Here is a 26,985-nt window from a genome sequence, read left to right on the forward strand (position 1 = left end):
AAAGCAGACCTATCTTTTCTCCTTAAAATCAAATTCAAAGCCACTTGTTCGTTAGAATCTAACTAAACACATTGTGTACACAAACTCAATGTCAATAAGACCATCCATTTAAGAGTAGCAATAACAAGATTTTTTAGATGTTCACTCCGGTGAATACGCAGGATGTCATACTGGCACCATTTTAATTTAGAATCAACCAGACATCATAAAAAGTCTTTTAGTGAAAACATACATTAAAGAGAAAAATTAATAACCAGGTTTTCAAGATGGCCACAATGTGGCAGACATCATTTTTATTTGCAACTATCTATAAATTATCGTAAGTTTAAGGTGAAAGCCCGATGTCGATATGACTGCCTAATGTCGATACTTTTGGTTTTTGTTAAAAGCCTGAAGTCGATATTTTTGATTTTTGATAAAAGCCTGATGTTGACATTTTTGGTTTTTGGTAAAAGACTGATGTCAATATTTTTGGTTTTTGGTAAAGCATAATATCGATATTTTTGGTAGCAGGTGAAAGCCTGATGTTGATATTTTTGGTTTTTGGTGAAAGCCCAATGTCGATATGACTGCCTGATGTTGATATGTCTAACCATTCGGCTGGCCACATATTGGATGTCAGACCAGCATCACTTTCAATTAGGATAAACTAAACACCGTACGAGGTCACTGGTATAAACCCCATGTTAAATTTTTGTTTCCAGAGATATAGTGGTAACAAATTTCCCAGATGACTGCCATATTGGATGTCAGATCAGCACCAATTTTATTTAGAAACAACCAGGTATGGTATAAGTCTTTTGGTGAAAACCCATGCTGATAAAGCCATCCTACCAGGTGTATCAATGACAAGATTTTCAAAATGGCCACTATTATGGCCATGTTGCAGATGAGATCAGCATCAATTTCATTTAAGACCAACTAGACATAATATAAAGTCTAAAACCTCATGTTGATATCACTTTCTGTTCAAAAGTTGAGGAAACAAGCTTTTCAAGGTGACTGCTATGGGGGCCATATTGGATGTCAGACTTGCATCTTTTCCATTTTGGACAAAGTAGACATCAAAAGTGCTTTGGTGAAAACCTCATGTCAAAAAGATCATCCATTCAGGGAGAGTAGTGTCAACAATATTTTTAAGACTTTCATCATGGTAGCCATACTGGATGTACAACTGGCACCAGTTTCATTTAGGATCAACTAAGTATCAAAAGAGGTATATTAGTAAAAACGTCTGGTTGTTATCCTATCCATTTGTAGAGATAATATTTTCAAGATATGGCTTTCCATTCTGGAGGAATAGCAGTAATAAGATTTTAAAGATGGCCTGTGGTGACCAAATTGGACATCAGATTGGCACCATACTCATTTACATGCAGGACAAAGTAGACATATTAAGAGATCTTTTATAGAAAACCCAAAGCTAATATGACTATACATTCAGGAGGAATAGCAATAACGATATCTTCTTGATGGCTACAGGGGCAGCCAGACTGGATGTCAGATGGGCACTATTTTTATTTAAGACCAACTAGATATCATAAGACATCTTGTGGTGAAAACCCCATGTAGATAATACCATCCATGCAGGAGTAGTAGCAGTAACAATATTTTCAAGATGGCTGCTGTGGTGGCCATAATGGGCATCAGATTGGCACCATTTTCATTTAGGTCCAACTAGGTATCATAAGAAGTCTTTTAGTGAAAACCCATTCAAAAGAAGAAGAGATAAAAGATTTTCAAGATGGCCTCTGTGGTGGCCATAGTGGAAGTCCAAGAGGTACCATTTTCATTTAGGACCAACTAGACCATGGGATGAATATGTGTTTAGTTTTAAGACAAACTCAGCCAATTAGATGCAAGATCAACTCATTAATATCCATGGATCTTGCTCATTACAGAATCTGTCTGAGATCTTAATAAGATAAGCATACATTCCAAGTCTGATCAAATTCCAATCGGAAATGCATTCTCCAGAGTGGTAAGAAGCTCAGCGAATCATCAGAAAGATTACCTAATATTCATGGATCTCGCTCAATATCAAATCTATCAAAGAACTTGATGACATAAACCCATACTGCTAGTCTTATCAACTCTTATCAAAATCAGAAGAGAAAAATGATACACAGAACAGTCACAAACTCAGCCAATCAGATGTAATATCAACACATTAGTATTCATTAATCTTGCTGATTTAAACATACAATCCAAGTTTGATCAGGAATATGGACCCGAGAGTGGTAACAAGCTATTAGTAGTGACAGAAAGACAGATGCGCAATGGATGATGAATGTGCCAAGTTCGATGAATTTCTGACCCCCCCCCCCCCGTAGGAGGTGTAGCTACATACTGACGGGGGGTATGTACAATATCCCTTTGATAAAGCATGGAAAAAAAAGAACATTATACGGTCGGATATGAACTATTTCATAAAAAAGCTTTAGGTATCAAACCTTGAATCTAAGTTGTGAAAAGCAACTACTGTAGCAATTACCAAATGAGTTCACAAATACAGACAAAAATAACTTGAAATACTAATACTAAAATAGATTCCAACCAAGCAACACCACTCTAATAAAATTAAAATCCATTTCCTTCTTTTCCTTCCAAGACTCAATATTCTACCACTTTTATTTCCCAAATTTGTATTAAAAAAATAATTTTCCACCTCCTTGATTATTCACTGTATGATGAGGACATAACTTACCAGTTTTCAAATGTCAATATCATAATTGGAAATAATTAAAGATAAATATCTTAGCAGTTTTTCCACAAAATATGCAACTACTGCCATTTATTATATAAATTTTTCAAATTAACATAACATCAGATTTTTATTTTACAACATAATTTTATGTCACACAGATAATTTTTTGTTGCTGAAACAAGTTTAACACAAATGTTGAAAACCCAAACTTGTAGGCTGTTTTATTTTCTACTTACTTAGTTGCATCATGCCACCTGAAAAAATAAATGATAGCAGAAGAGTTTTAGAAAGCATAGAGACAAAATGGCCACTGACATACTGGAAAGAAACATAAATTCATTACAGCTACAGACTTTTTGTCAAATAGAACAAAATCATATTTACTTCTCAATTAAAGCAGGAAAAAATAATGATGGTATAATCATGATCATCATCATCATTATTATTATTATTATTATTATTATTATTATTATTATTATTATTATATTATTCGAAGCTACCCACTCTGTCCCTACCTGAAGAAATTCTCAGAAAAGCCCTTGGTCCCTACTTGAACAAATTCTTTGCTTTTTTATTGTTAATGCTGACAAGCTGCCAGTTCCGACTCATACTTTGCTCAACAATTATTTAATGCTACCACCAGGCTTTAACGCTATAATCACTTAACAAACAGGCACATGTTAGGTCCTCAGCAGTTTGTTTTCGCAGTGACTTCAATAGTATGTGCACCTTTAACCAAAACAAGCCAGCTACTATCTTTCATAAAAACAATGAACCCATCATCAAAAGAAGTCAGCACTAAACTTGAATAAAGGTAATCTGATTGATTACTGCATTTTCCAAGTTGACAGTGAGTGAAACAAATTTATTATGTCATGCAAGTTTCATTTTCCATAGGATAATCTTAATTACATGTATATGAATTACTCTATTTTGGAACTTGAAAGTGTTTTACAAAATTACAAGTTTTATTTATGTTTAATTATTACAATTTAATTATTACAAAACTTGGTGACAGGTTTTCATTTCCCCATGATAGATTCTTAAAACTTTTTGACAGTTTAATTTCTCAAAGTATAAATTCTACACACTGATGACAAGTTACCCCTTACAAATGAGTTTCATTTGTATGCTAGATTTAGATTTTTTAAGCTCCCCTCTAAAAACTTATGTCGACATCCACTTATGAACTCCCATGTGCCTGATAATGTCAAATTAAATGGGTAGTGCTGTAGTAATAATAATAATAATAATAATAATAATAATGATAATAATAATAATAAAAATGATAATAATAATAATAATAATAATAATAAAAATAATAATAATAATAAAAATAAAATGTAGCTTGGAACAACAGTGAGTGACCTTTCATCTGCAATTACTTCATAAATAAATGTCAAGGTATCAGTCTCTGGAAATTAGTGAAGCATTTATTATACTTAGAGATGTCAAAATTTTAGGAAACTTCTACTGGGTACCCATCGCTCCTAACAATCAGTTACCAGATCAGTAATCAAAGCAAAATTATATTAAATGTGAACCTGAACTGCTGTGTTGTAGGTTCACACATGCCAAGAGAGGTAAAGTACAATTACTACTAATATAAGTGGCAAAAAGCATAATCTGGGCATAAAAAGAGCAATCTATATATTACATGCCATTATTATGGAAAACTATGAAAAACATGCATTTATTTTTGCTATTTACCTGGATCTGCAGTTAAAATTTCTGACACAAATTGTTAAATCCAAGTGGATTAGTAGTTAGTACAAGAGTAAAGACACAAAATAAATTGATAAATTATTTATGCTAAACACTCACTTTAACTTGTCTACATGTCTACAGTAATTTGCGTGAATAGTCATTAAGTCCACAAATGAAGACTGTTGTATTACAACACTGTTGAATTCTTATTTCAGAATTTTTAAAGTGCTATTGATTTGTCCTTTTCCAGATGCAACATGTTTTCAAGTTTAACAAAATCCTTATCCTAACATTTTTCAGTCACATAAGATCCAGAACTCACATCGATAAACTCCAGTTAAATGGTGCCTTTCATTTTCAATTTAGACTGGTCCGTTATGATATGATATTGAAATAGAAGTAATCTATGACACATGGTTTCACATTCAAGAAACCCATCTATTTTCTTGGCACTGTTTCATGTACATACTATAAATAGAAAATATGGAAGTAGATGGTGGTCTAACAATGAACACGGGCTTGTATCGATGTTTCAAATTTAACAATCAGTCATATATAATAATAAATAAAAAAATTGTAAATAGGTTAAGTACATCATTTTCCTTTGGCCATGAGCGGGCATTATTATATTGAGCAAGTTGCACTTGCATATTAGGCGGGCGTGATCATGGCAACGTTGAGCATTAATGTGGGAAAATAGTATGTCATTACTTAAAAGTATGATAGTAAAGATTAGTACCAAATTTATTATGCTATGTGATATCTAGCTTGAAATATCAGCACTGATTCTTAAATAGGTCACATTGTACTTATATAAGAAGTAAACTGTAAGCAATGATACGAGCCTCTGTGACAATGAATAAATGCCCACATGACACAAGCCTCAAAATATAATCATCATTATGTGTCTCCATCTGAACTTGTAAACTTTTTTAAGGGGTATCCAGTTGTCCATTTTATTACCGGGGTTATTATCAAATGGCAGGTACTCAATTACCCATTGGCATCTTTAATTATACTGAAGCTTGAAATTTTATTATTTATTAAAAAATATGAATGGGTGCAGACATAAATTACTTACTTTTCTTTCCTCTCAGAAAACTAGGAGGATCTTTGCTGTATGTAAAGTTTTCTGAAATATAAAATATGAGAGATTAGTTTAACTGTTGGTATAATCTAGTATATACTCTCCTCTCAATTTACATATATTTTAAATTTACATATGCAAAAGTTCTTTGTTCAACTGATACATCACATTCAAACCTATATCAGTGTAAAGTGACACCTGCATCAATATTAATGAGGTCCACACTTTTTAACTCAGTTATTTGTAAACAACACAAAAGGGGTAAGCAAAACAAGGTCTTGTTGAATCTTATTTTATTAATGTGTGTGCACAAGTTAAATGAATAGAGTATATATTAAAGTTTCATTTGTACCCAATCTGAGGAGAACTGCCAATGCTATAGAATGCTTAGGCAGATCAGGGTCTATATTTTAATTCATAAATAGCACATACATACATCATGATCTGTCAACAATGAAAACCAATATCTGTTGATGATGCCTATGTCCAGGCATATCAGGGTCTACACAAACTGTATACACCCTTGTCTGCTGGCACAGTTTAAATCCTGATCTGTTGATGATGCCAAATGCCCAGTCAGCTCAGGATCAACACAAAAAGCACAGACACTGATCTGCTGACACAGAGTAAACCCAGATCATATGAAGATGTCTAATACCCAGGTAGATCAGGATCTACACTAACAGCACAGACAATGATCTGTTGACATAGTGTAAAGACAGATGATATGAAGATGTCTAATACCCAGGTAGATCAGGATCTACACTAACAGCACAGACACTGATCTGCTGACACAGAATAAACCCAGATCAGATTAAGATGTCTAATACCCAGGTAAATCAGGATCAACACAAAAGGCACAGACATTGATCTGCTGACACAGAGTAAACCCAGATCAGATGAAGATGCCTAATACCCAGGTAGATCAGTATCTACACTAGCAGCACAGTTTTCTATCGCACAGACATTGATCTGCTGCCACAAATAGCAAAGGCTCAGATCTGTTGATTCTGCCTAATGCCCAGGCAGTTCATGGTCTGCACTAAAAGTGTACACCCTGATTTGCCTACACTGAACAGACCCAGATCTGTTCATGATGTCTAATTTCCAGGCAAATCAGGGTCTGCACTGAAGCATACATCCTGATCTGATGACAGTGCTGATCCAAATCTGTTATGCCCAGGTACATCAGGGTCTACACTTCTGTCATGAATTAAAAAGGAACAGAAACAGCATAAACGATTAATTGCAGATCTGTGTTTTTTTATGTTAGTACAGCATATTATGCAGAGAAAATAGGTACCTGGTCTGTGGAAATGTGGCGATTTGAGACTCTTCTTTTCTTGACCGATTCCTGTCTTTTTTAGATAATTTTGGCGCCCATCCTTCAAATAACTTGCATTGTAAAATTTCCCATAATTCAAATCAATTTTTCTCTCATACGATGAATCCTGCAAAATAAAGAGGAATAAAATTAGAATGACAGCTTGAACAGTTGGTAAAATGGTTATATTATTACTACTTTCTTAAATGCATCTGCATACCCAGTGGCATTATATTCATTGGTATTTTGTGCAGTTCCTTCCACTGTTGAAGGTATTTTCAAACAAATCCCTAGAAAGGACCAATGCTAAAATGTCCCAAAAGAATTTATGGGTATTCAAGATAAGTGACAATTATTGAAACCAGCTGATATTCTTGAGGAACTCCAAATTACCAAATCTGGCAACACACTGTTTTCTTATGTCCAAGTTAACAGGTTCATCAGATACCTTTAAGTGCAGTAAAAAAATTTCTATCTAGGCCTTTGACCTTGAACCTGATATCATGGATAGAAGATCACTGAACCCTATTTAGACAATGTCAAGATACACCAACATGACAAATTTGGTTAAAACTATAGTCAATAGTTTTGGGGTGGTGGGTCGGGAAACAAAGTTATTTAAGTGGTGTCATTCAAGGTGTGTACGTGTGTTAGCACTTAAAAGGAGCTTGGCACAATAATGGCTGCATAGTACTGATTAAATTGTAAAAAATGCATTCACACTTGTTTGTGTAAAATTCCTTACAAGCCAGTACATATAAAAATAAGATCACAGGTCAGATATGGACCATTGTCACTCAGAACGATTTCATGGTGCAAGAAGTGTTTCAATGAAAACCCCATGTCAATACTGTACCACTAAACATGCAAGTGGAATAGTGATAGCAATCATATTTAGATGGCTATGATGCTATGTCTGAGTTCAGATGAGAACCATTTTCATTTGAAAAGCAGGATCGTTTTATGGTACCTCAGCACAAATAGTATCTGTATGGTGTGAACTAAATCTAAATGTCTAAAATATGTTGGGTGGCTTTTCTCTTAGAACTAGTAACAAACTGCTACATTATTTTAGTTAAAACCCCATGTCGATACAACCATCCAGTCTGGAAAAGTAGCCATATCAAGTTTTCAGGACAGCTGTCGAAGCACCTAATTTGGATGTCATATCGTAGTAATAGAGAAACAAGTATACACTGCAATACAGAAATTGTTAAACAATAAAAGTCCTTTGAAGGGAATGATACTCCCATTGACCAAACGTAATTTACAAGAATTCTAATCAAGACCATTATTTCTTAACTGACAAGTGTTCAAACCATCTGTGACACTTTTAAGCTATAACATCATTTTCAAAATAGCTGCTGCTGCAGCCATGTTGGACCTAATATCGACACCATCAACAGCATTTTCTCATGGGACTAACCTGACATCACAAGTTTTTTGGTGAAAAAGTTATGTCAATTTGACTTTCCATTGAGATGGGGTAGGCAATAACAAGGTTTCATGATGACTGTCATGGCAGCCATACCGGCTGTCAGCTAGCCACCATTTTTATTTTGACCAAACATATATAAGAATTCTTTCAGTGAAAACCCCATATTGATATGATCATCCATTCAGGAGAAGTAGCAATAGCAAGATATTCAAGATGGCCACTGTGACTGCCATACTGGATGTCTGAGCATCAGCATTTCATTCAAGACCAACTAGACATTAGGATGAATCCGATGAATGAATGTGTGTGTCAAGTTTCATGCCAATCCTCAAAGTAGTTTAGGAAAAGCAGCAATAACGAACTTGTGCTCAAAGATTGATGGACAGATGATGGACAATGAATATAAGTAGGATGGACAAGAGAACAGGTGACGGACATGGGCCAAACCCTAAACTCATTTGGTCTATGCCAGTAAAGCTAAAAACTGCAGAAACACTGCAATTTGATGAATGATGAACATGACACTTACAAATTTTCAGGGCAATCCATCACAATCTGCAGAACTTGTTGCGCTAACAAAATTGTGTGCCAGATAAAGGACAGATGGTGAGATAAAATAATTCCTACATTGCCCCACCTTCATTGAGGTGGCATGAAAAAAATTCACAAAGCCACATTCTCACAATAGCCATTAAAGTGTCAGTAGCAATAAGGAAGTCATGGTAGCACAGATGGAAGAGCATCTGGCTTGTAACCCAAGGGTAGTCGGCAAGATACCCAGCCAGGCAAGCCTAAGTCAGATACCATGATTTGTTCTTTAAAAAAGGCAATTTGCTTCTGATATTGAAGCTTAAGGAAACCTTGGCATGATGAAGCCAAAAATGAACTCAAATTAAAATGCAAATAATGAAACTAGCCCAAACAATCAACTTACCCCTGGAATCAATTCAGTGCTCTTTTCAAAGGCATACAAAGTTTCTGGGTAAAATATCCTATAGGAAAATGTTGAGAAAAAAAAATAATCAGGTCATATACTGATATAAATTCCTGGTAGCCAAACAGAATTTTCTTATCACTCATCTTGTTTCTTCATCAAACAAAGGCTTGGCAAGCTTCATGTCCTGATTTAAGTTGCTATATTTATCAAGGTGGGGTATTTTAAGTCCTGACACCTGCTGGGAATTTTATCTTCCAAACACCAGCATAAATAAAATATGTTGATGAAGCATGTCCCAGAAAAGTTACTGTAACTTTTAGGCACCTTTTAATTAGATCATGTTACTGATTTAAACTTGTAGACAACTTACTAGTACACAAAATGATACATTTTCATAGGAATATAGCATGAAAAACTGCTGACATAGAGGAATTTTCAATAAAATGATGCCTGTGACATCATCAGTTCACAGCAGACCCATGGGGGTGGTATTAGAGAAAACAAGAAGGATGTAGATTTACAATGGTGTCAAGTAACAGACATTCTACACACAATAAAAAATACATCAAAAAAGCATCACAATTTTGGAACTCATCTTAACTAATAAAATGGGTGGTTGCTGGACTGGAGTTTTTGTCTGGATTTTAGACTTCCTCTCATTAGATTTAAAGCATACTGACCAAACATCACATGGATAGATGAACCCTTGTAAGAACAACTGCGTAACTTTAGGATTTGGATAAAAGGAGACAAGCAGGAAAAGATCATAGGTACAATATGAAAAAAAAGGTAGGATTTTCCCTCCTGTGCTGAAATGCAGGTCTGATAGCCAATCCAAAACAACCCCTCTTAGATATCGCATCAACCTTCAAAAGGAAAATCACTCTGAATCAGTTGTGCCTGGATTTGATAAGATATAACAAGAAAACTCTCTCCTCAACCACAATTTTCTGGATTTGATAGGAAAATAACAAGAAAACTCTCCTCAACCACAATTTTCTGGATTTGATAGGAAATAAAAAGAAAACTCTCTCCTCAACCACAATTTTATGTGAAAATGAGAAAATTCTCCTGGCCTGAATCAGTTTAATGATGCCTTTTAATGTCATTAATTATGAATATTTCTGATTTCTTTGTTTCTGCATTAAAGAAATACAAAACTTTCCAAAATGTTTATTCAGATAAAATGCACCAGCAGATCTATGTCTGAGCAGTTTGAAAGGAGTAATAAGCAGAACAAAAATCGTAGACCCACATCTGCATGGACAATATGCTACAGCAAATCAGGATCTTTGTTATTTGCAGCCTGACTATACTTATAAGTATAAATGGATGTTTTCTAAAAAATAAATGTCATTCTGCATTTGAAATATTAATCCACACACAAAATTGTTCTGTAATATAAAATATGTATAGAATTTTTCCTGAAATTCAATAGCAAAACATTCAATGATGGTTGTAACATCTGTTCAAACCAAATATAAGATCACAAGGTCAAATGAATCTGTTTCTATTAAAACTAAACAAGTACATCCTTTTGTTGAAAAAATTCTCCTTTTTAATGCACATCTTGCCTGTTGTTGTTGTTGTAAGGTTTAACGCCATTTTTTGGCACACGATAGGCTATACATGGCGGCCAGTATTAATGGTGGAGGAAGAACCCGGGAAAACCCTGGAAAGAACCAACCCACGAGAAGCTACTGGCAAGCTTTCTCACATACCCACATTGGCTGAATCCGAGACTCAAACCCACACAGACAGAGGTGAGATGGCAGTGGTCTGTAACGGAGAGTGCTTTAGACCACTCGGGGCCCCATCTTGCCTGTAATAACAGGCCAAATCAATTACTTTTCTAGAAATCTCAAAATCTAATATATTCATTTGTATTCAAAATTTTAAAATAAATTTATATAATCTAATTAAATAAGGCATGGCAATAATGAATGTTACTAATTATAAGGGGCTCCTAAAGAAATGATTGATAAATTAGTCCATGTAAAATATATTCTATTTATGCCATTACCTCAGGACCCAAATTTTGGGATATTTGCCAAAGAAATCTTCCTGACACTAATTCATTCAATTACAACTGAAATTGTTTCCCCTGTTAACTTGACATTGGAATTGCATCTGCTAACATCAGTAGGATGTATACTATCCAATGCCCAATACATCAACATTAAGGGTTGTAATAATACACAAAACTTTACCATCCATACTTCCTTATAAGATGACCAGTCCAACTGACAACTGCACTGACCAGATCTGCTACAGCATAACACAAAGTCAGATTGGAGTCTGTACAGTTTGTACAGTTTGTTAGGAGTAACAAATAGAACAAACAACACAGAATCTGAACTGCCAGTGGATTATGCAATGGCAGATTAGGGTCTACTTTTTCTTAAGTTAGATTCAGCATAGATATGAGTATACTGTAAATTCATTTTTATTTCTTGGGGATTTCATAAATTGTGAAAAGCAGGATAAATGATCACATGAAGAAACTGATACATTGGTTAGCAACAGGACCATTTCCATAATCAACAAATTAAGTTCCTGTTGAAAGTGTCAATTTCTGACAGATAAAAGGAACTGGTAGTCCCAAAAATAAATAAAATCAAAATTATTTTACATCAATAAGTCTTCACTTGCAAAGCAACCACTCTGATAGCCTAGTGGTTAGAGTGTCTGCTTTGAATGTGGGAGGTTGTGGGTTCAAACCCTGGCTGAGTCATACCAAAGACTTAAGCAGTAAGAAGTTAGGACTGGTTGGCCTGGGTCAGAATAATGTGACTGGGTGGGACAGCATGCTACATGTCAGCAGCGTGATGCCCCAGTGCTGGACATCATTTAAACTGCCACACTGCAGACATCTTAGGAATGTGACTGAATTTTATTTAAAGCTACGTTAACAAATCCAAAAGCATGTATTCCCATGCTTCAGTGCTTGAATCCAAATTTGTGTCCCATGGATAGGTCACTGACAGGAAGAACTGCCAAATGGCAAATGTCAATTGGATGTTTATGCCCAAAACAATTGCATGATGTTATATGTTGGCATCTCAACAGCTTCCAAGCTATGACCCAGGGCATTAGTCACTTTTGAGAGAGTTGGGACAAACTCTTGGGTTAATACCAGCTGCATGTATACATGGACTTTTCATGTAAGTGTACATTATAATAGGGTGAGGACATAAATAATTTTCAAGTTTATGTAAAATCACCATTAACTATCAGTCCCACCCCCTCTGGGACCAGACAAAAATTCCAAAAGTGCTGGCACAATTTTCAACCATAGGACTAATAATTAATGGCCCAAGAATCATGTACCTAGTTTGAACAGTGCAGGAGGATTTCAGGGACATTTCAGATGAATCAACTCCACCACAATGTCTCTGCAATTTATTTTTAAAGTGCAGGGATGATTAAAACTAGGAATCTGTTATGAGGAAGTAATTTTGTTTTTCTGTCATCCATTTTCCGAGTTGTCTCACCATCTTAAACTGTTTTTTCACAATACAATATGACCTATGGTCATCTCCCTTTAACAACCATCTCTCATATCCAGCCAGCGTCAAGCTTCACCTATAGTCATTTGACAAATATTATTTAACTCTGTTAGATAATCCTCTCTCTAATAGCATGAAACAAGGCACACACAAATTTAAATGACTAGTGTTGGATGGATCATCTTGCTGTTTTCACTGAATACAGACCTTTAGACATGTATGCTGGTAACTCTGCAACTTCGAACATGTTATATACAATTTGTTTTAAGGCCATTGTTCATATTTCTGTTAAACTTGATAAATTTAAATTCACTTGTAAGGTATGGGTAGGTAGATAGGTAGGTGGTAGATAGATAGATAGATACAGCCAAGCATATATAGCTGGGAGTGATAATTCATGTGCCCATCTTAAGCCTGAGCAATCAAAAATCATTGTTGGGCTAGTAAAAAACTTTCATGTTACTTGCCAACTTTTGTAAAGAAAAACTGTAATTAGAAGATGACTTTCCATGTGCAATCCTGCATGCCAGACTAGTACAAGGTCAATATTGGAATATATGAATTGCACCCCCACCCCCAACCCCAGACGGAAAGTTAGGTTTAATGTATTATATGTGTGGGCATTACATAAAGCTACCTGCCTGCAGGTACTAACTCATTACAGTGACTGTTTTTATATTTTCTTGGTTCAAGGCCAATACTATTCAGTTGAGATGTGCATCAAATTCATGTACAACAGTGATTCAGGTTGAAGTGCCAGTATGGAACGTAACCTGCATCCAATATTTTCATTATATTGTTTATCTCTGACAATGTTTTGCATCTCTCCTGGTTCAATATAGGGTAGAGCCATTCTGAAGCCAAGAGGAATTTTCCTCTCAATAAATCATTAAGATGTTCAACATCTGGTGCATTATGGGAAAGGACGCTTTCTTTTTACACAGTCCATTTTCAATTTAATCTAAGTGGGGATTTTGTAGAAGACCATCCAAATCAAATTTCTGAGAAAAGAAGCTGCATCTACAAAGCATTCTTCTGATCATTCCTCCAAAATAGGAAAACTAAATTTTTTTAAATAAAAAAGTCAAGATGCTCAAGGTGGCCTAATGATGCTTACCTAAACGTTTTTTAATAGCTACAGTGGTCACTCACTGTCATATATAGCTGTTCAGAGAAGCCATGCACCCCAGTGATACTTGGTCAGTTTATATGATCTAAAACCCATTGTATATAATGGACTGAGCTATAATGAGGTAGTGTTGTGTGTTGTGTAGTTTAATGCCATTTTTCAGCACACAATAGGCTATACATGGCGGCCAGTATAATGGTGGAAGAAGAACCTGGGAAAAACCCGGAAAGAACCACCGACCCTCGAGAAGCTACTGGAAAGCTTTTTCACAATGCCACATTGGCCGAATCTGAGACTCAAACCCACACAGACAGAGGTGAGATGGCAATGATCGGTAATGGAGAGTGCTTTAGACCACTCGGCCACTCGGGGCCCCTAATGAGGTAGTTAATAGTGAGACACTTTAGATGTTCAGTTTGTATTGTTCAAAAACCATGCACACAATAATGTTCCAAATTACATTTTTAACATTCAAGACTATGAAAGCTGTACCACAAAAACTCGCTTATAAGAAAGACAAGTCCAACTGCAAACTGCATAGACCCAGAAATGCGATCGCAAAATGCGTTGGCAGATCTGGTTGTTCAGTTTTAAAGGATTAATCAGTAGAATATAGAACACAGATCCTGATCTGCATGTGTATTATGTGATGGCAGATCAGAATGTTTGCTGCTTGCAGTTTGACTTGACATATAAGCAAGTATAAATGGTAATCTGATTGGCGAATCAAATGATCAAAAGAATACAACTTGTGTTCGTGACTGTCAGATTTACTTACTGACAATTGGATCATGACCTGCATCAGATTCGAAGTAATTCAATTTTTCAGTCATATCGCTATGATGCCTGCAGTGTGGCAGTTTATAGTGATGTCTTGGACTGGGGCATCATGCTGCAGACATGTAGCATCATGTGTCCCACCCACTCTCATTATCCTGACACCAGGCCAACAAGTCTAAACACTAACCTCTTAATGCTGAGTGCTAAGTGAGGCAGCTTTTAGTACCATTTTTTACAAGTCTTTGGTATGACTCAGCTGGGGTTCAAACCAGCAACTTTCTGCATCCAAGGCAGATGCTCTAACCACTAGTTCACCAGAGTGGTCTTTCATGTGATTAGTGAAAATTTATTTATTAATTGAACCACATGATGAATGACATGGGATAAGAAAGCCATCACCTTTAACTTCTTCCTTTACAGGACAGGTGTGAAATGGAAAAATATAAGTAAAGAAGAAAGCACTTTGTCCATGTTATATAAAACCTTGTTTATATAAAAACTGTGCACTCAATCGTTGTTGCCATGTGTCTGTGTGATATGCACTGTATTCATTGTTTGACAAATCTGTGTTAACACCCAGCTATATTTTGTAATAGCCCCAATAACCTCTGATCTTATGCATAGATAAGTAACTTATACTCTCAGAAAAAGAACATCAATGCAATTTTCATTACATGTATATAAAAAGCAGTATGGAAGCTCGCCTTTGAAAAACAGAAATGGCCGAAAGTGTTGTAAGCATCTACTTTAAAGAGGAGTCGGCCCATCCCGACCCGTTACTGAGTTTCTGACACACACCAATAACAATGTATTAACAAAATCAAAGAATGCTTTTGCATATTTTAGACAAATTGTGTTTATATTAAACTTGGAGAAATAGCTGTGGCATGAAGCCAGCTAACTGAAGCTTCATTGATAACTCAGTGTAGAAAGGTCATCTTTCAAAGTTTATTCACAAGCAAATGCAAAACTTTGCACTTGCTTTCAATTAATGCTGCATTCAGATTGGACAATATAAGCCCAGCAATCTGGAGTAATTAGGCTGAATCCTGTGTATTGCATGTTTCTGCTTTTTCAATCAAAGGAGTGACTAAAAAAATTTTTAAACTGATGGCTTGAATTCCAAACGAAAAATCTTTCATTTGTAAACACCTGTTTGTCATCAATCAATAACTATCCATAGGCTCAGGCTTAGAGACCACATGCATCCAAAATGGATCTGGGTTACCACATGTTGAATTCATTGCCCAGTAAGTTACAACCCAACATGATGACTCATTCTTACCTTTTCCCTCCAGATCCAATTTAACAATAATGCTAATTTCTGATGCATAATAACAACCCAATCACCATAAAGGGTACATATTGCCATGTCAAGTTATTGTGCAGAAACAATTTTTCTTCTTTCCATCTGTGACAATGGCCTTTGACCTACTGACCCCAAAAATGTACAGGTGCCTATCTCGTCTCCAATGCAAGATAAAAAAAGGGAAAGCATTTAAGAGTTCGTATATAAGTGCCTTCTCTGGGCTACCATCTAGGACAGTAGTCTCTTCTGTGGTGTTATATTGATCTACATGGATCGTGGTGGAATCTTTCTATCGGAAACTTCTATAAATCTATATGTCTGTGATAAACCAGACCCCCTTTTCAGAATGCAGAGTGTAAGAGGCCATTAAAACCTACCAAGAACAAGCTCTTAGAATGTGTCCAAAACATTAAAATGTACCACACAGTTATGCACAGTTTGCTTTGGATGATAATAAAATTCTTGATACACAGGTTCTTGAGCTCTGCTATTAGCAGGCATGCTAGTTATCTTACAAATTATGCAAGCCTCACACTCCATAGCCAAGCTACACACATGGGGCAGAAAGGTTTGGCTAGGACATCACAAGACAAATGAATTCCACATGCCTGGGCTCTTGTTAATAAGAGTCCTGCAATTTGCCTTCTATCTAATGAGAAATTCCAGTAGAGTAATTGATTTCATAAAATGTTAATGAATGTTACATCTCAAGGAGAAGTATAAAATAGAGAATTAGTATCTGTTGTCTATCAAATAAACACAGACATATACAGATCAATTCTTACAGAGCTTCCTAATGATGATGAAGATGTGTGGATGGTGTACAGTTCTTACTCTGATAGGCTTGCAAATAGGGGTGGAGTACTAGAGTGTCGGCAATTTACAGTCATTTCACACATGCACACATGCAAGTGCACACACACACACATACGCACACACACAAAATCACTCACACACACTCACAAACACACAGTCACACTCACAAACACACACTCACAATCACTCACACACATGAAATCTGCCTAAGCAGATTACTTCCACACAAATAATACATGTGCATAAAGGATATCATTAAGAAATTCCTCTTCACGGTAAACTACATACATCGTATTTCACATATTGTATATGTTTTTTTAAAATATTTTTAATGTAGCTTTAACAATTTGAGTCATATCATTACGATATCTGCAGTGTAGCAGTTTATAGTGATGTCTAGCACTAGGGCATCATGCCGCAGACATGTAGCATCATGTCCCACCCAATCACATTATCTTGACACCAAGCCAGCCAGTCCGACACTAACCTCCTAATGCTGAGCACCAAGTGAAGCAGTTACTAGTATCATTTTTATAAGTCTTTGGTATGACCTTGCTGGGTTTGAATCCGCAATCACCTGCATCCGAGGCTGATGCTCTAAACATGGAGGGAGGGAGGGATGCATGTTCTGAGAAAATAGACATCAATCAAAGGATATTTCCAAACTATTGTTACATCAAGTTGTCTTTGATTGTTTATCTATGAAACTGTCAAATAAATATCTTAACGAACTAAAATTAAATGACTACTATATCTACTTTGCAGACTGTTTCTTTGTCAAACAATCAACAAAGATCTCAACATTTAAATTTATTTCAAAGGTTACTAGGTCTACTTTACTTTGGACAATCAACACAGGTCACTATGCTTGTTACAGCTCAACTGCCCAGTTAGCTGGATGAATGGGAAGAGAAGGACAACTTAAGTCATTCAGCCCCAATCCCACCTGTAGACGTGATCAGGCTGTACCCTATTTCCGAGCTCTGCAGCATCAAGGTCATTTAAGATACACCAAAGTGGGTGGTATTACAAAAAAAGCAGACAGATTTAGTTCTACACCAAATAATCTGGAAGTTCTAGTCGCACTACAAAATACAAAGGGAAAAACCTCATTTTTTGGACCAGTTTTTTTCTCACCCAAAATTCGCTCATGGTCAGAATGCGATTTTGTGTTCGGATTTTAGACCTTTTGGCCTCAGATCTAAGGTCGGTCTGAAATGCACACAGACAGGTGAAACTTTGCAAAACTTAGGATACGGTGGGCATTTGGAATAAAAAGTGGTCTGCATATGAAAATGATGGGTCCATTAAGCAAAAAAAATAAAAAAATTCAACTTTCACTCTTCTGCTCTTGCACAAGCAAAATAACCAAAGGGAAACAATGTTTCTAATACAACTAGGCATTAGTCTCATAAAAAATCTGTTGAAAGCCGACGTATTATGATGTATAGCCCCCAAAATGTCTTTTCTACTCGCATTTCAGGCAAAAACGACAAAAACCTCCAGGGCCGAACGAGTTAATCCTTTAGTGGACAAAAGTGTGGTAATTTGCAAAGATCGGCTTCTCAGGAACAAAGTTTTTTAATTCTAAATGTTTTTCTTTTCTAATTGGTAGGTACTGTATATACTTACTTACAAGTCAAGTCCAACAACTGCAAACTGCACAGACCCAGATCTGTAATCACATAATGCACCAGCAGATCTGGGTCTGTGCAGTTTGTTAGGTCTAATCAGTAGAATAAACAGCACATACCCTGATGTGCAAGCACACTATGCTATGGCAGATCAGAATCTTTGTTGTTTGCAGTTTGACTCAACTTATAGGTAACAACATACAGATTGCTTATATATGACTAGTTGAGATAATAATAAGTAACAGTCCTTACTATTCAACACTGCACTACTCACCATGTCAAAGCATAAGCATAATAAGCATGACAACTACATCCTGACTAAGAAAGCCAGAACATTTAATAGAAATAGCCAGAACATTAAACAGACATAGGACATACACATAGCTAGAAAGCCAGAACATTTAATAGAAATAGGACATAACTAGAAAGCCAGAACACTTTAATAGAAACAGGACATAGCTAGAAAGCCAGAATATTTAATAGAAATAGGACATAGCTAGAAAGCCAGAACACTTTAATAGATATATAAAATCTAGAAAGCCAGAACATGTAATAGAAATAGAACACATCTAGGAAGCCAGAAAATTGAATAGAAACAGGACACTGCTAGAAAGCCAGAACATTTAATAGAAATAGGACATAGCTAGAAAGCCAGAACATTTAATAGAAATAGGACATAGCTAGAAAGCCAGAACATTTAATAGAAATAGGACATAGCTAGAAAGCCAGAACCTTTAATAGAAACAGGACATAGCTAGAAAGCCAAAACATTTAATAGACACAGGACACAGCTAGAAAGCCAGAACATTTAATAGAAATAGGACATAGCTAGAAAGCCAGAACATTTAATAGAAATAAGACATAGGTAGAAAGCCAGAACATTTAATAGAAACAGGACTTAGGTAGAAAGCCAGAACATCTAATAGAAATAGGACATATCTAGAAAGCCAGAATATTTAATAGAAACAGGATATAGCTAGAAAGCCAGAACATCTAATAGAAATATGACATAGCTAGAAAGCCAGAACATTTAATAGAAATAAGACATAGCTAGAAAGCCAGAACGTTTAATAGAAGTAGGACATATCTAGAAAGCCATTATATTTAATAGAAACAGGATATAGCTAGAAAGCCAGAATATTTAATAGAAACAGGATATAGCTAAAAACCAGAACATTTAATAGAAATAGGACATAGCTAGAAAGCCAGAACATTTAATAGAAATAGGACATAGCTAGAAAGCCAGAACTTTTAATAGAAATAGGACATATCTAGAAAGCCATTATATTTAATAGAAACAGGATATAGCTAGAAAGCCAGAACATTTAATAGAAACAGGACATAGCTAGAAAGCCAGAACATTTAACAGAAATAGGACGTAGCTAGAAAGCCAGAACATTCAACAGAAATAGGATACACTAGAAAGCCAGAACATTTAATAGAAATAGGACATACACATAGCCAGAAATTCAGAACATTTAACAGAAATAGGGCATAGTTAGAAAACCAAAGTATTTGATAGAAACAGGTCATAGCAAGAAAGCCAGAGCATTTGATAGAAATAGGACAAAGCCATTCCCTTGGATGCGGTATAACACAAGTTTCAGTGCTATGTTTTGTGAATTCTCCCCAAAAGACCATCAAACCATAATCTCTCAAAATGACTGAAGCTCTACTAGCTGAAAACAACTCCCAGGAATTTAAGTTAACAGAATTGCTTCCATCTGGCCTTTAAGCGACAGATTGTTGAACCACCTTTTTAACTTTTGTTACACAGAAATATTTTTAAAGTAGCTGCTGAGGTGGATATACTGGATGTCAGCTTTTAGCATCATTTTCATGAAGGACCAATAAGGCATCATCTTCTGGAAGAAACACAATGTTGATATGACTTTCCATTTTGGATGAGCAATCTCAAGACTTTCAGGATGGAAGCCATGATGTCCATATTTGCTATAAGATTGGCACCATTTCTATTTAGTACCAAATTATGAAGTCTTTTGGAAAGCACAATACTGATATGACTTGCCATCAAAGAGAAGTAGTGATAACAAAAGTATCAAGATTGCCACTGTGGTGGTCACATTAGAAACCAGACTGGCACTATTTTCATTCATGACCAACAATACATTGTAAGGAATCTGAAGTGAAACCCCCATTTTGATATGACCATGCATTCAGGAAAAACAGTGATAACAAGATTTTTCACATACAATACTTAACACATTATGGACTGTACTACACAAATGTAAGTTGTCTACTACACAAATGTAAGTTGTCAATATGCAAGTGTATTTCAGACCATTTTTGTCTTCATTTAATCAAAAGCACATATTTTTCACCCCCTTTTATTACACACACATGCACAAACACACATACCCTGGCCATCTTTTTTTTATACAGGCATCGCTTCAGCTAACTGCCTTGGTTGGTTATAACAAGGTTCGGTCTATAATATCGTTGGGTTCTAGCAGGATCATACCAATTCGACATCAACATGGATGGATGACCACTAAAGGGAAGTTGTAGGTGTATTTTAGTTTTTGGCAATGAAAAAGTGCACTCAGGGGGTGGGTAAAGATTTGGGACATGGGAAAAAAATGCAGGAATCCCTTGGTCTAGCATGCCTTGTGCTATCCCCTCATCTTATAAACTTCATTTATATTAGGAAAAATTTCAGTAACGAAAGTTTTGTAAAATGAGTCTCTCAAAGGATCTGATGGTCCACCATCCAAAAAATTTTCCAAGAATTCAAGATAAGGCAATTTCTTCTTTTTAACTGCAGAGTGCTGAAACCATCTCTGATATTCTTGAGCAATAGTTTAAATTTAGCCACTGTGGCAGCCATATTGGATATAAGATCACCATTTTCATTTACCTCAAACTAGAATTCATTAAAAAAACCTTTGGTGAAAACTCCATGTTGATATGACCATATGTTCAAGAAAATTTGAGACAACAGTTTCAATACATTCATTATGGCAGCCACGTTTTGAGTTCTGATAGGCACTGATTCCATTTAAGACCAATCAGATATCTCAATTAGTCTTCTGAAGAAAGTACCATGCTGATATGACTTGCCATTTAGGAGAAGTGGAAATAACATCACTTTCATGACACCTGCCACAGTGGCCATAATGAATGTCAAATTGGCACCATTTTCATTTTACTACCAACAAAACATCATAAAAAGTCTTCTGGTGTAAAAGCAATGTTGATATGACTTTCCATCTAGGTAGACTAGCAAAAGTATTTTCAAGATGGCAATAATGAGTGTCAGATTTGCATAACTTTATTAAGATCACCTATACACCATGCTGTAATGCCATCTATTCAGAAGGAGTAACAGTAACAAGATCTTCAAGACAGCTGCTGCTGTGGCAATAGTGTCAGATCGATACCAAATTCATTAGGTATTAACTTGATATCATATGAAGTCTTTTAGTAAAAACCCAATGTTCATATGACTATCCATCGAGGAGCAAAAATAACAAGATTCTCAGGATGGAAGCCATACGGAACGTCTGTGTGGGACCAATTTCATTGAGGACCAATAATAAATCATCAAAAGAAGTTTTCTGGTGAAAACTCAGTTGATGTGACTTTCTGTTAAGGAGTAGGAATCATAAGATTTTCAAGATGGCTGTCATAGTGTCCATATTGGCAGTCTGATAGGCACCAATTTCATTTAGCACCAACTGCACAATGGGATGAATGTAGTTTCATGACAATCCTTCATGAAGTTTAGGAGGAGTAATGATAACAAACTTGTGTTAATGGGCAGACAGATTTTGGATGATGGATGAGAGACAGCAGACTCTTCTGAGCTATGCCCAGCACAGCTAAAATCCAAGCGAAGGCATATCATTTCATGTGGCCATGGTACTGTGACAGTCCAAACACTGTACAAATGGCCTTAGAAAATTATGTGCCTGTGTAAAGACCATTTTTCAAAATGTGCCTGCATACTGTTGCCATGGTTTGAATTAAATTACAGTGAGTAATATGAGCCTGAAATGCATCAGTGAAGGTCAGACAATACTCAACAGCACAAAGCACCAAGTGTAACATGGTCAGTGCACTAACTGCATAGTCATCCTACCTGAACCTGTGCAGGAGAAGTTCCTTTACTCCTGAACCATCCATGTCCTGGCATACACATCCCAGCCAAAGTATGCATTAAAGACTGAGAAATTAACACTGGGTTTAGTATTCATATATCAATACATATATTATACAAAGTGGAACAATCATAAAACCTGGGCTCAAAATTAGGAATTATTTTTCTCACTTGCTCACAGGATCACCATAATACATTTTTTATTGGTCCTGCCTAATTTTCACTGATTCTGCTAGAATCAAACAGAAATAAGTTGAGTTTCTAATTTAACAATTATTATTATCATCAACTCAAAGCAATAACAACATTATTTCACCAACAATGCTCAGAAAAGATCTGATCTAGGTCCATAAGTTCTCTGACATTATGGTCCAGAAACATGTTATAGCTTGATGACATCTCTTGGATTATAAACCTTGATGTCTGGAGTACCATCATCCGATACAATGCAATTGGCCCCAATCTCATCTCACCATTATCATTTCGGTGAACCCTTGGAGCTTGCAATGTATGATTTCTGGGATGATTTATGTTGGGTTTTTTTACATCCATCAACAAATAAGAATTTTCATATTTCTCCAAACTGATGTTTCCCAACAAGATCACTAGCAGACCATGTTCAGCCCATATTCACCTGAGCAACAGGCAACCTGGCAGTTTTGTAAATGTGCAACCACCAAAACTGACCATTTTGAACAAGGCACACTGAAAGAAAATCAATAAGCTACAAATATTGATACTAATAAAAATCCTGATTTCCATTTTGTTTATGTATGTTTTTTTGACAGTATCTTGAAATTCAATTAATTTATTTTAACTTCCAAACACTACATAAACTCAATGGTATATCTGCCACCATACCACACATATGGCCACTGATGTCATTTGGGAACTATCCATAGATAGTGCAGTGCAATTTTATATTTCTTCAAATACTTGGTGTAGAAAGTGCACAACATCACAGCACTTCAGGAGTTATACATTGGCCATTCATACTCTGGCCAGTCATACTTTGGCCATTCATATTCTGGCCATTCATACTTTGGCCAGTCATACTATGTCCATTCATATTCATCTGACCTACATTTCTTCATCTCTTCTCTTGACCTTATTTACAATCACACTCTTTCCTGTCTTCATCTAATTTATGCCATTGCATTGGGGGTTGCACACCTTGCAAATGCTTCCACATTTACAACTGTCGCAGCATGCTGCACTGAATATTTATTAAAACCATTATACTGTATTAGCTGGGTTATTCCTCAAGTCCATGAACAAAAACATTTTCTGATTGATCAATGGTAGCCAAATAGTCTACCTTATATCATCAGTAATAAATCATGACTTGGGGCCAGTACACCTGGCATATGTGTGTGAAAACAGTTTTGATAATTATCACACTAATTTACATGGTGAGTGGACAAGTGGTTTAACACTGGTCCATTTATGGTGCAAGCATTTATTGTACCTTGTCCAGTGCAAGATATTGGCAGGTACTCTAACACAATAAACAGATAAATTAACCTTTAAAGGGAATGTCAACTCAGTTTATTTGATTCAACTAACACAAGAACACTTTGTAAAATAATATGATCAACACTGGTGGTATTTTCACTGCCCCATATGATTAGTGATGGTTGAGGTTTTAGTGATCTATTGGCAAGGTCACTAACCACTGACAAGCTTGATTTTGAGTCCTGCATAATACAAATGTGCTGGTGAAAAGTGCAGATGATTGTAATAAAGTGAAGTGACATTTTTTTAATGTAATATTTTGACTCTTACTATACTACTATCAACCGGTGTAAATTACACTCAACTCCACAGGCACGAATACCTGGCCAATTTATGACTAAATAACAACATTAAAGGATTCAGAGCAGATGGTAACTCCATGGGTCATAAACCAATCACACTCAGCAACAAAATGTAACTTGGGCCTGACTCCACCTAAAACCTGGATATTACACTGTGTAGCAGGGTGCAAATCAGTGGTAGCTACACAAGCATGTGGAAAATGGTCAACTTACTTGGTGCATACTGTAGAAACACAAAGCGTCAAAGCACCAAACATGCAATTCATGCATGAATTCATACATCAAAGGCCATATATGAATTAAGTTCACCATCACTGTTTTTGCAATGTGGACTCCATTTTCAACATAGAATATAAAAAAATAGGGATAGTAGGCCATTTTGGAACAAGTAAGAAAAACAGGGATAGTAGGCCATTTTTGGAACAAGTAAGAAAAACAGGGACAGTAGGCCATTTTGAAACAAGTATGGAAAACAGGTATAGTAGGCCATTTTGGAATAAGTAAGAAAAACAGGGATAGTAGGCCATTTTTGGAACAAGTAAGAAAAACAGGGACAGTAGGCCATTTTGAAACAAGTATGGAAAATAGGTATAGTAGGCCATTTTGGAATAAGTAAGAAAATAGGAAGACTGCTAAAAATGTAGAACAAATTAAGAAATGGGAAAAAGGGTACATCTGCTGGAATGTCCATATAAAGGGCACCAGTTTATAATAAACATAATTTAAGAAAGTTTCTTAGCACATTTTTCCCTGACCTAATGCATTTTATCTGTATTTAAACTACAACTGTTCATTTAGCAAAACTTTCTGCTGTCGCTTGAAAATATGGGCTCATGAAATTAAACTAGGTTCTACCTAGAATCAAATGTCTTACATTTAGACTTGTCCACTCTGATACATTGGTGAAAGAGGGCCAAACTATTACCAGCACGTAAACATTTCAAGTCTGATTCTGAAATACCAGTTTTCAGTTTTTAGATTTTGTTTGCATGGCATAGCAACATGGGAAACCCATATGCAAGCAAAATGGGCAACACTTGTTTTATCTTCAGCTACCCTTGGGATAACAAACTGCAGACTGATTACATGATCCTGATTTCTCAGCTACCCTTGGGATAACAAACTGCGGACTGATTACATGATCCTGATTTCTCAGTTCATTACAAAATTGTGCACTGCCAGGTCTGGATGACAAGTGTTTCTGGCATAGTTTATTTATTATTCACTTTATGCCTGTTTATTCTGCTGCAGGTGCACTACATTAGCTGAAATGGAAAATAATATTCTGGTTTATCTAGTGTGACTCTAATACATTCCTATTTACAAAGTAAATAACTATAGCATATACACTCACTAATAAGCCATAAGCAAAGTCAAACTGCAAACCCAAAGATCCTGATCTCCTGTAGCATAATACACCTGCAGATCAGGGTCTATCTTGTTTGTTCTACTGATCTGCACAGTACCAGATCTGCTCGCACATTAAGCAATGGCAGATCTAGGTCTGTGCACTTTGCAGTTGGATTCGTCTAATATATGAGTACAGATGGTACTGCTTCAACCTGACAAAACAAAAACAAAAAGTGCAGCTTCAGCACAGTGCTTCCCTCTTTACAATGCTCTGATAATTATGCATCTTACAAGGGAGGGAACCTTAAAATGAAGGTAGTTTCAGCAAGTTTTTGTTATTCAAGGGCATAAAACCAGGGTATCTAAAGACGTAAAACTACATTATAATTGATTCATGCAGGTCAAGAATAAGCATTAGGTGAAATAAATTAAGTTCCCATTATAACAAAATTAACTCTTTAACTGAATCAATTACTATACCCACATTAAAGAAGTATTGTATTCGCATACCCTCCCGTGTGTTTGTACCCTCCTACTGATTTTAAAAATGAAAGGCATCAACAGCAAAAAAATGCTCATTTCATTCCTTGACTTATAATTTCAAGTCTAATTGTTGCCAACACTATCATATTATTGGAATGTCAATGCCAATGGAAGCTCCTGATGTAAACAAGCAAGCAGACTGACTGCTCACTGTCTGTTTCTGGTTTATAGAATAATCTATTTTTTAACAAGTGTATTGTCTGCATCCAATATTTGCAATGTCTAGTTTTAATATTTCTCAAAGAAATTGAAAATATAAATAGGAGAAACTCTTGTATACATGTGTTCAAAGAGATGTAAATCCAAAATTTACCAAGTTATTGAGATTTTCAGAGACGGTGAACTACAGTGCATCTTTTGCTTGAAAACATCGTAAATTCTGGGCCAAAAAGAGGCCCTACAGTACATACCTCTTCATTATTGAATTTATACTAGTCTCTGTGTTACTCACAACATGAAAAGGAATTATTAAGTACAGATGTTTCTATGACAACCAAATTATCCAACACTTTTAAATTAGAATGTATATTTTACAGAGACAAGGGTCTACAAAAGGAGGCTCTGATTTCACTGAACTTAATTTTCAGAATAATTCTCATTTGAGTTTTTTTAACAATGTTTTGCACAATTTACTGATTATTTATGATATGGTTATCACCATTAGTTACTTAAAATTATTTGATATGGCTGCTTTTATTTTACTGATTAATTTTGGAGTGAGAGTTCAAAAGAGAGACAAAGGGTCACCATCTTTCCTCTTTAATTGCTATTTCTAATC

The 26,985-nt window shown here is 35.7% G+C and overlaps 1 protein-coding gene across 3 annotated transcripts in view; it reads right to left on the minus strand.

Moving 5' to 3' along the window:
• LOC149795716 (uncharacterized) overlaps positions 1–26,985 on the minus strand; it is a 143,679-nt gene that overhangs the window by 48,991 nt on the left and 67,703 nt on the right. For 2 of the 3 annotated variants that reach the window (XM_089965610.1, XM_089965608.1), the window contains 3 exons: positions 6,805–6,952; positions 5,496–5,546; positions 2,944–2,961 (listed from right to left, as the gene is read on the minus strand). In XM_089965610.1, the coding sequence (XP_089821736.1) occupies positions 2,944–2,961; positions 5,496–5,546; positions 6,805–6,952 (217 nt within the window). The remainder of the gene's footprint in view (positions 1–2,943; positions 2,962–5,495; positions 5,547–6,804; positions 6,953–26,985) is intronic. The other variant, XM_089965609.1, reaches the window with a different exon arrangement.

Source organism: Sinohyriopsis cumingii, chromosome 7, assembly GCF_028554795.1.
Source record: "Sinohyriopsis cumingii isolate HCF-2022 chromosome 7, ASM2855479v2, whole genome shotgun sequence".
Taxonomy (NCBI): domain Eukaryota; kingdom Metazoa; phylum Mollusca; class Bivalvia; order Unionida; family Unionidae; genus Sinohyriopsis; species Sinohyriopsis cumingii.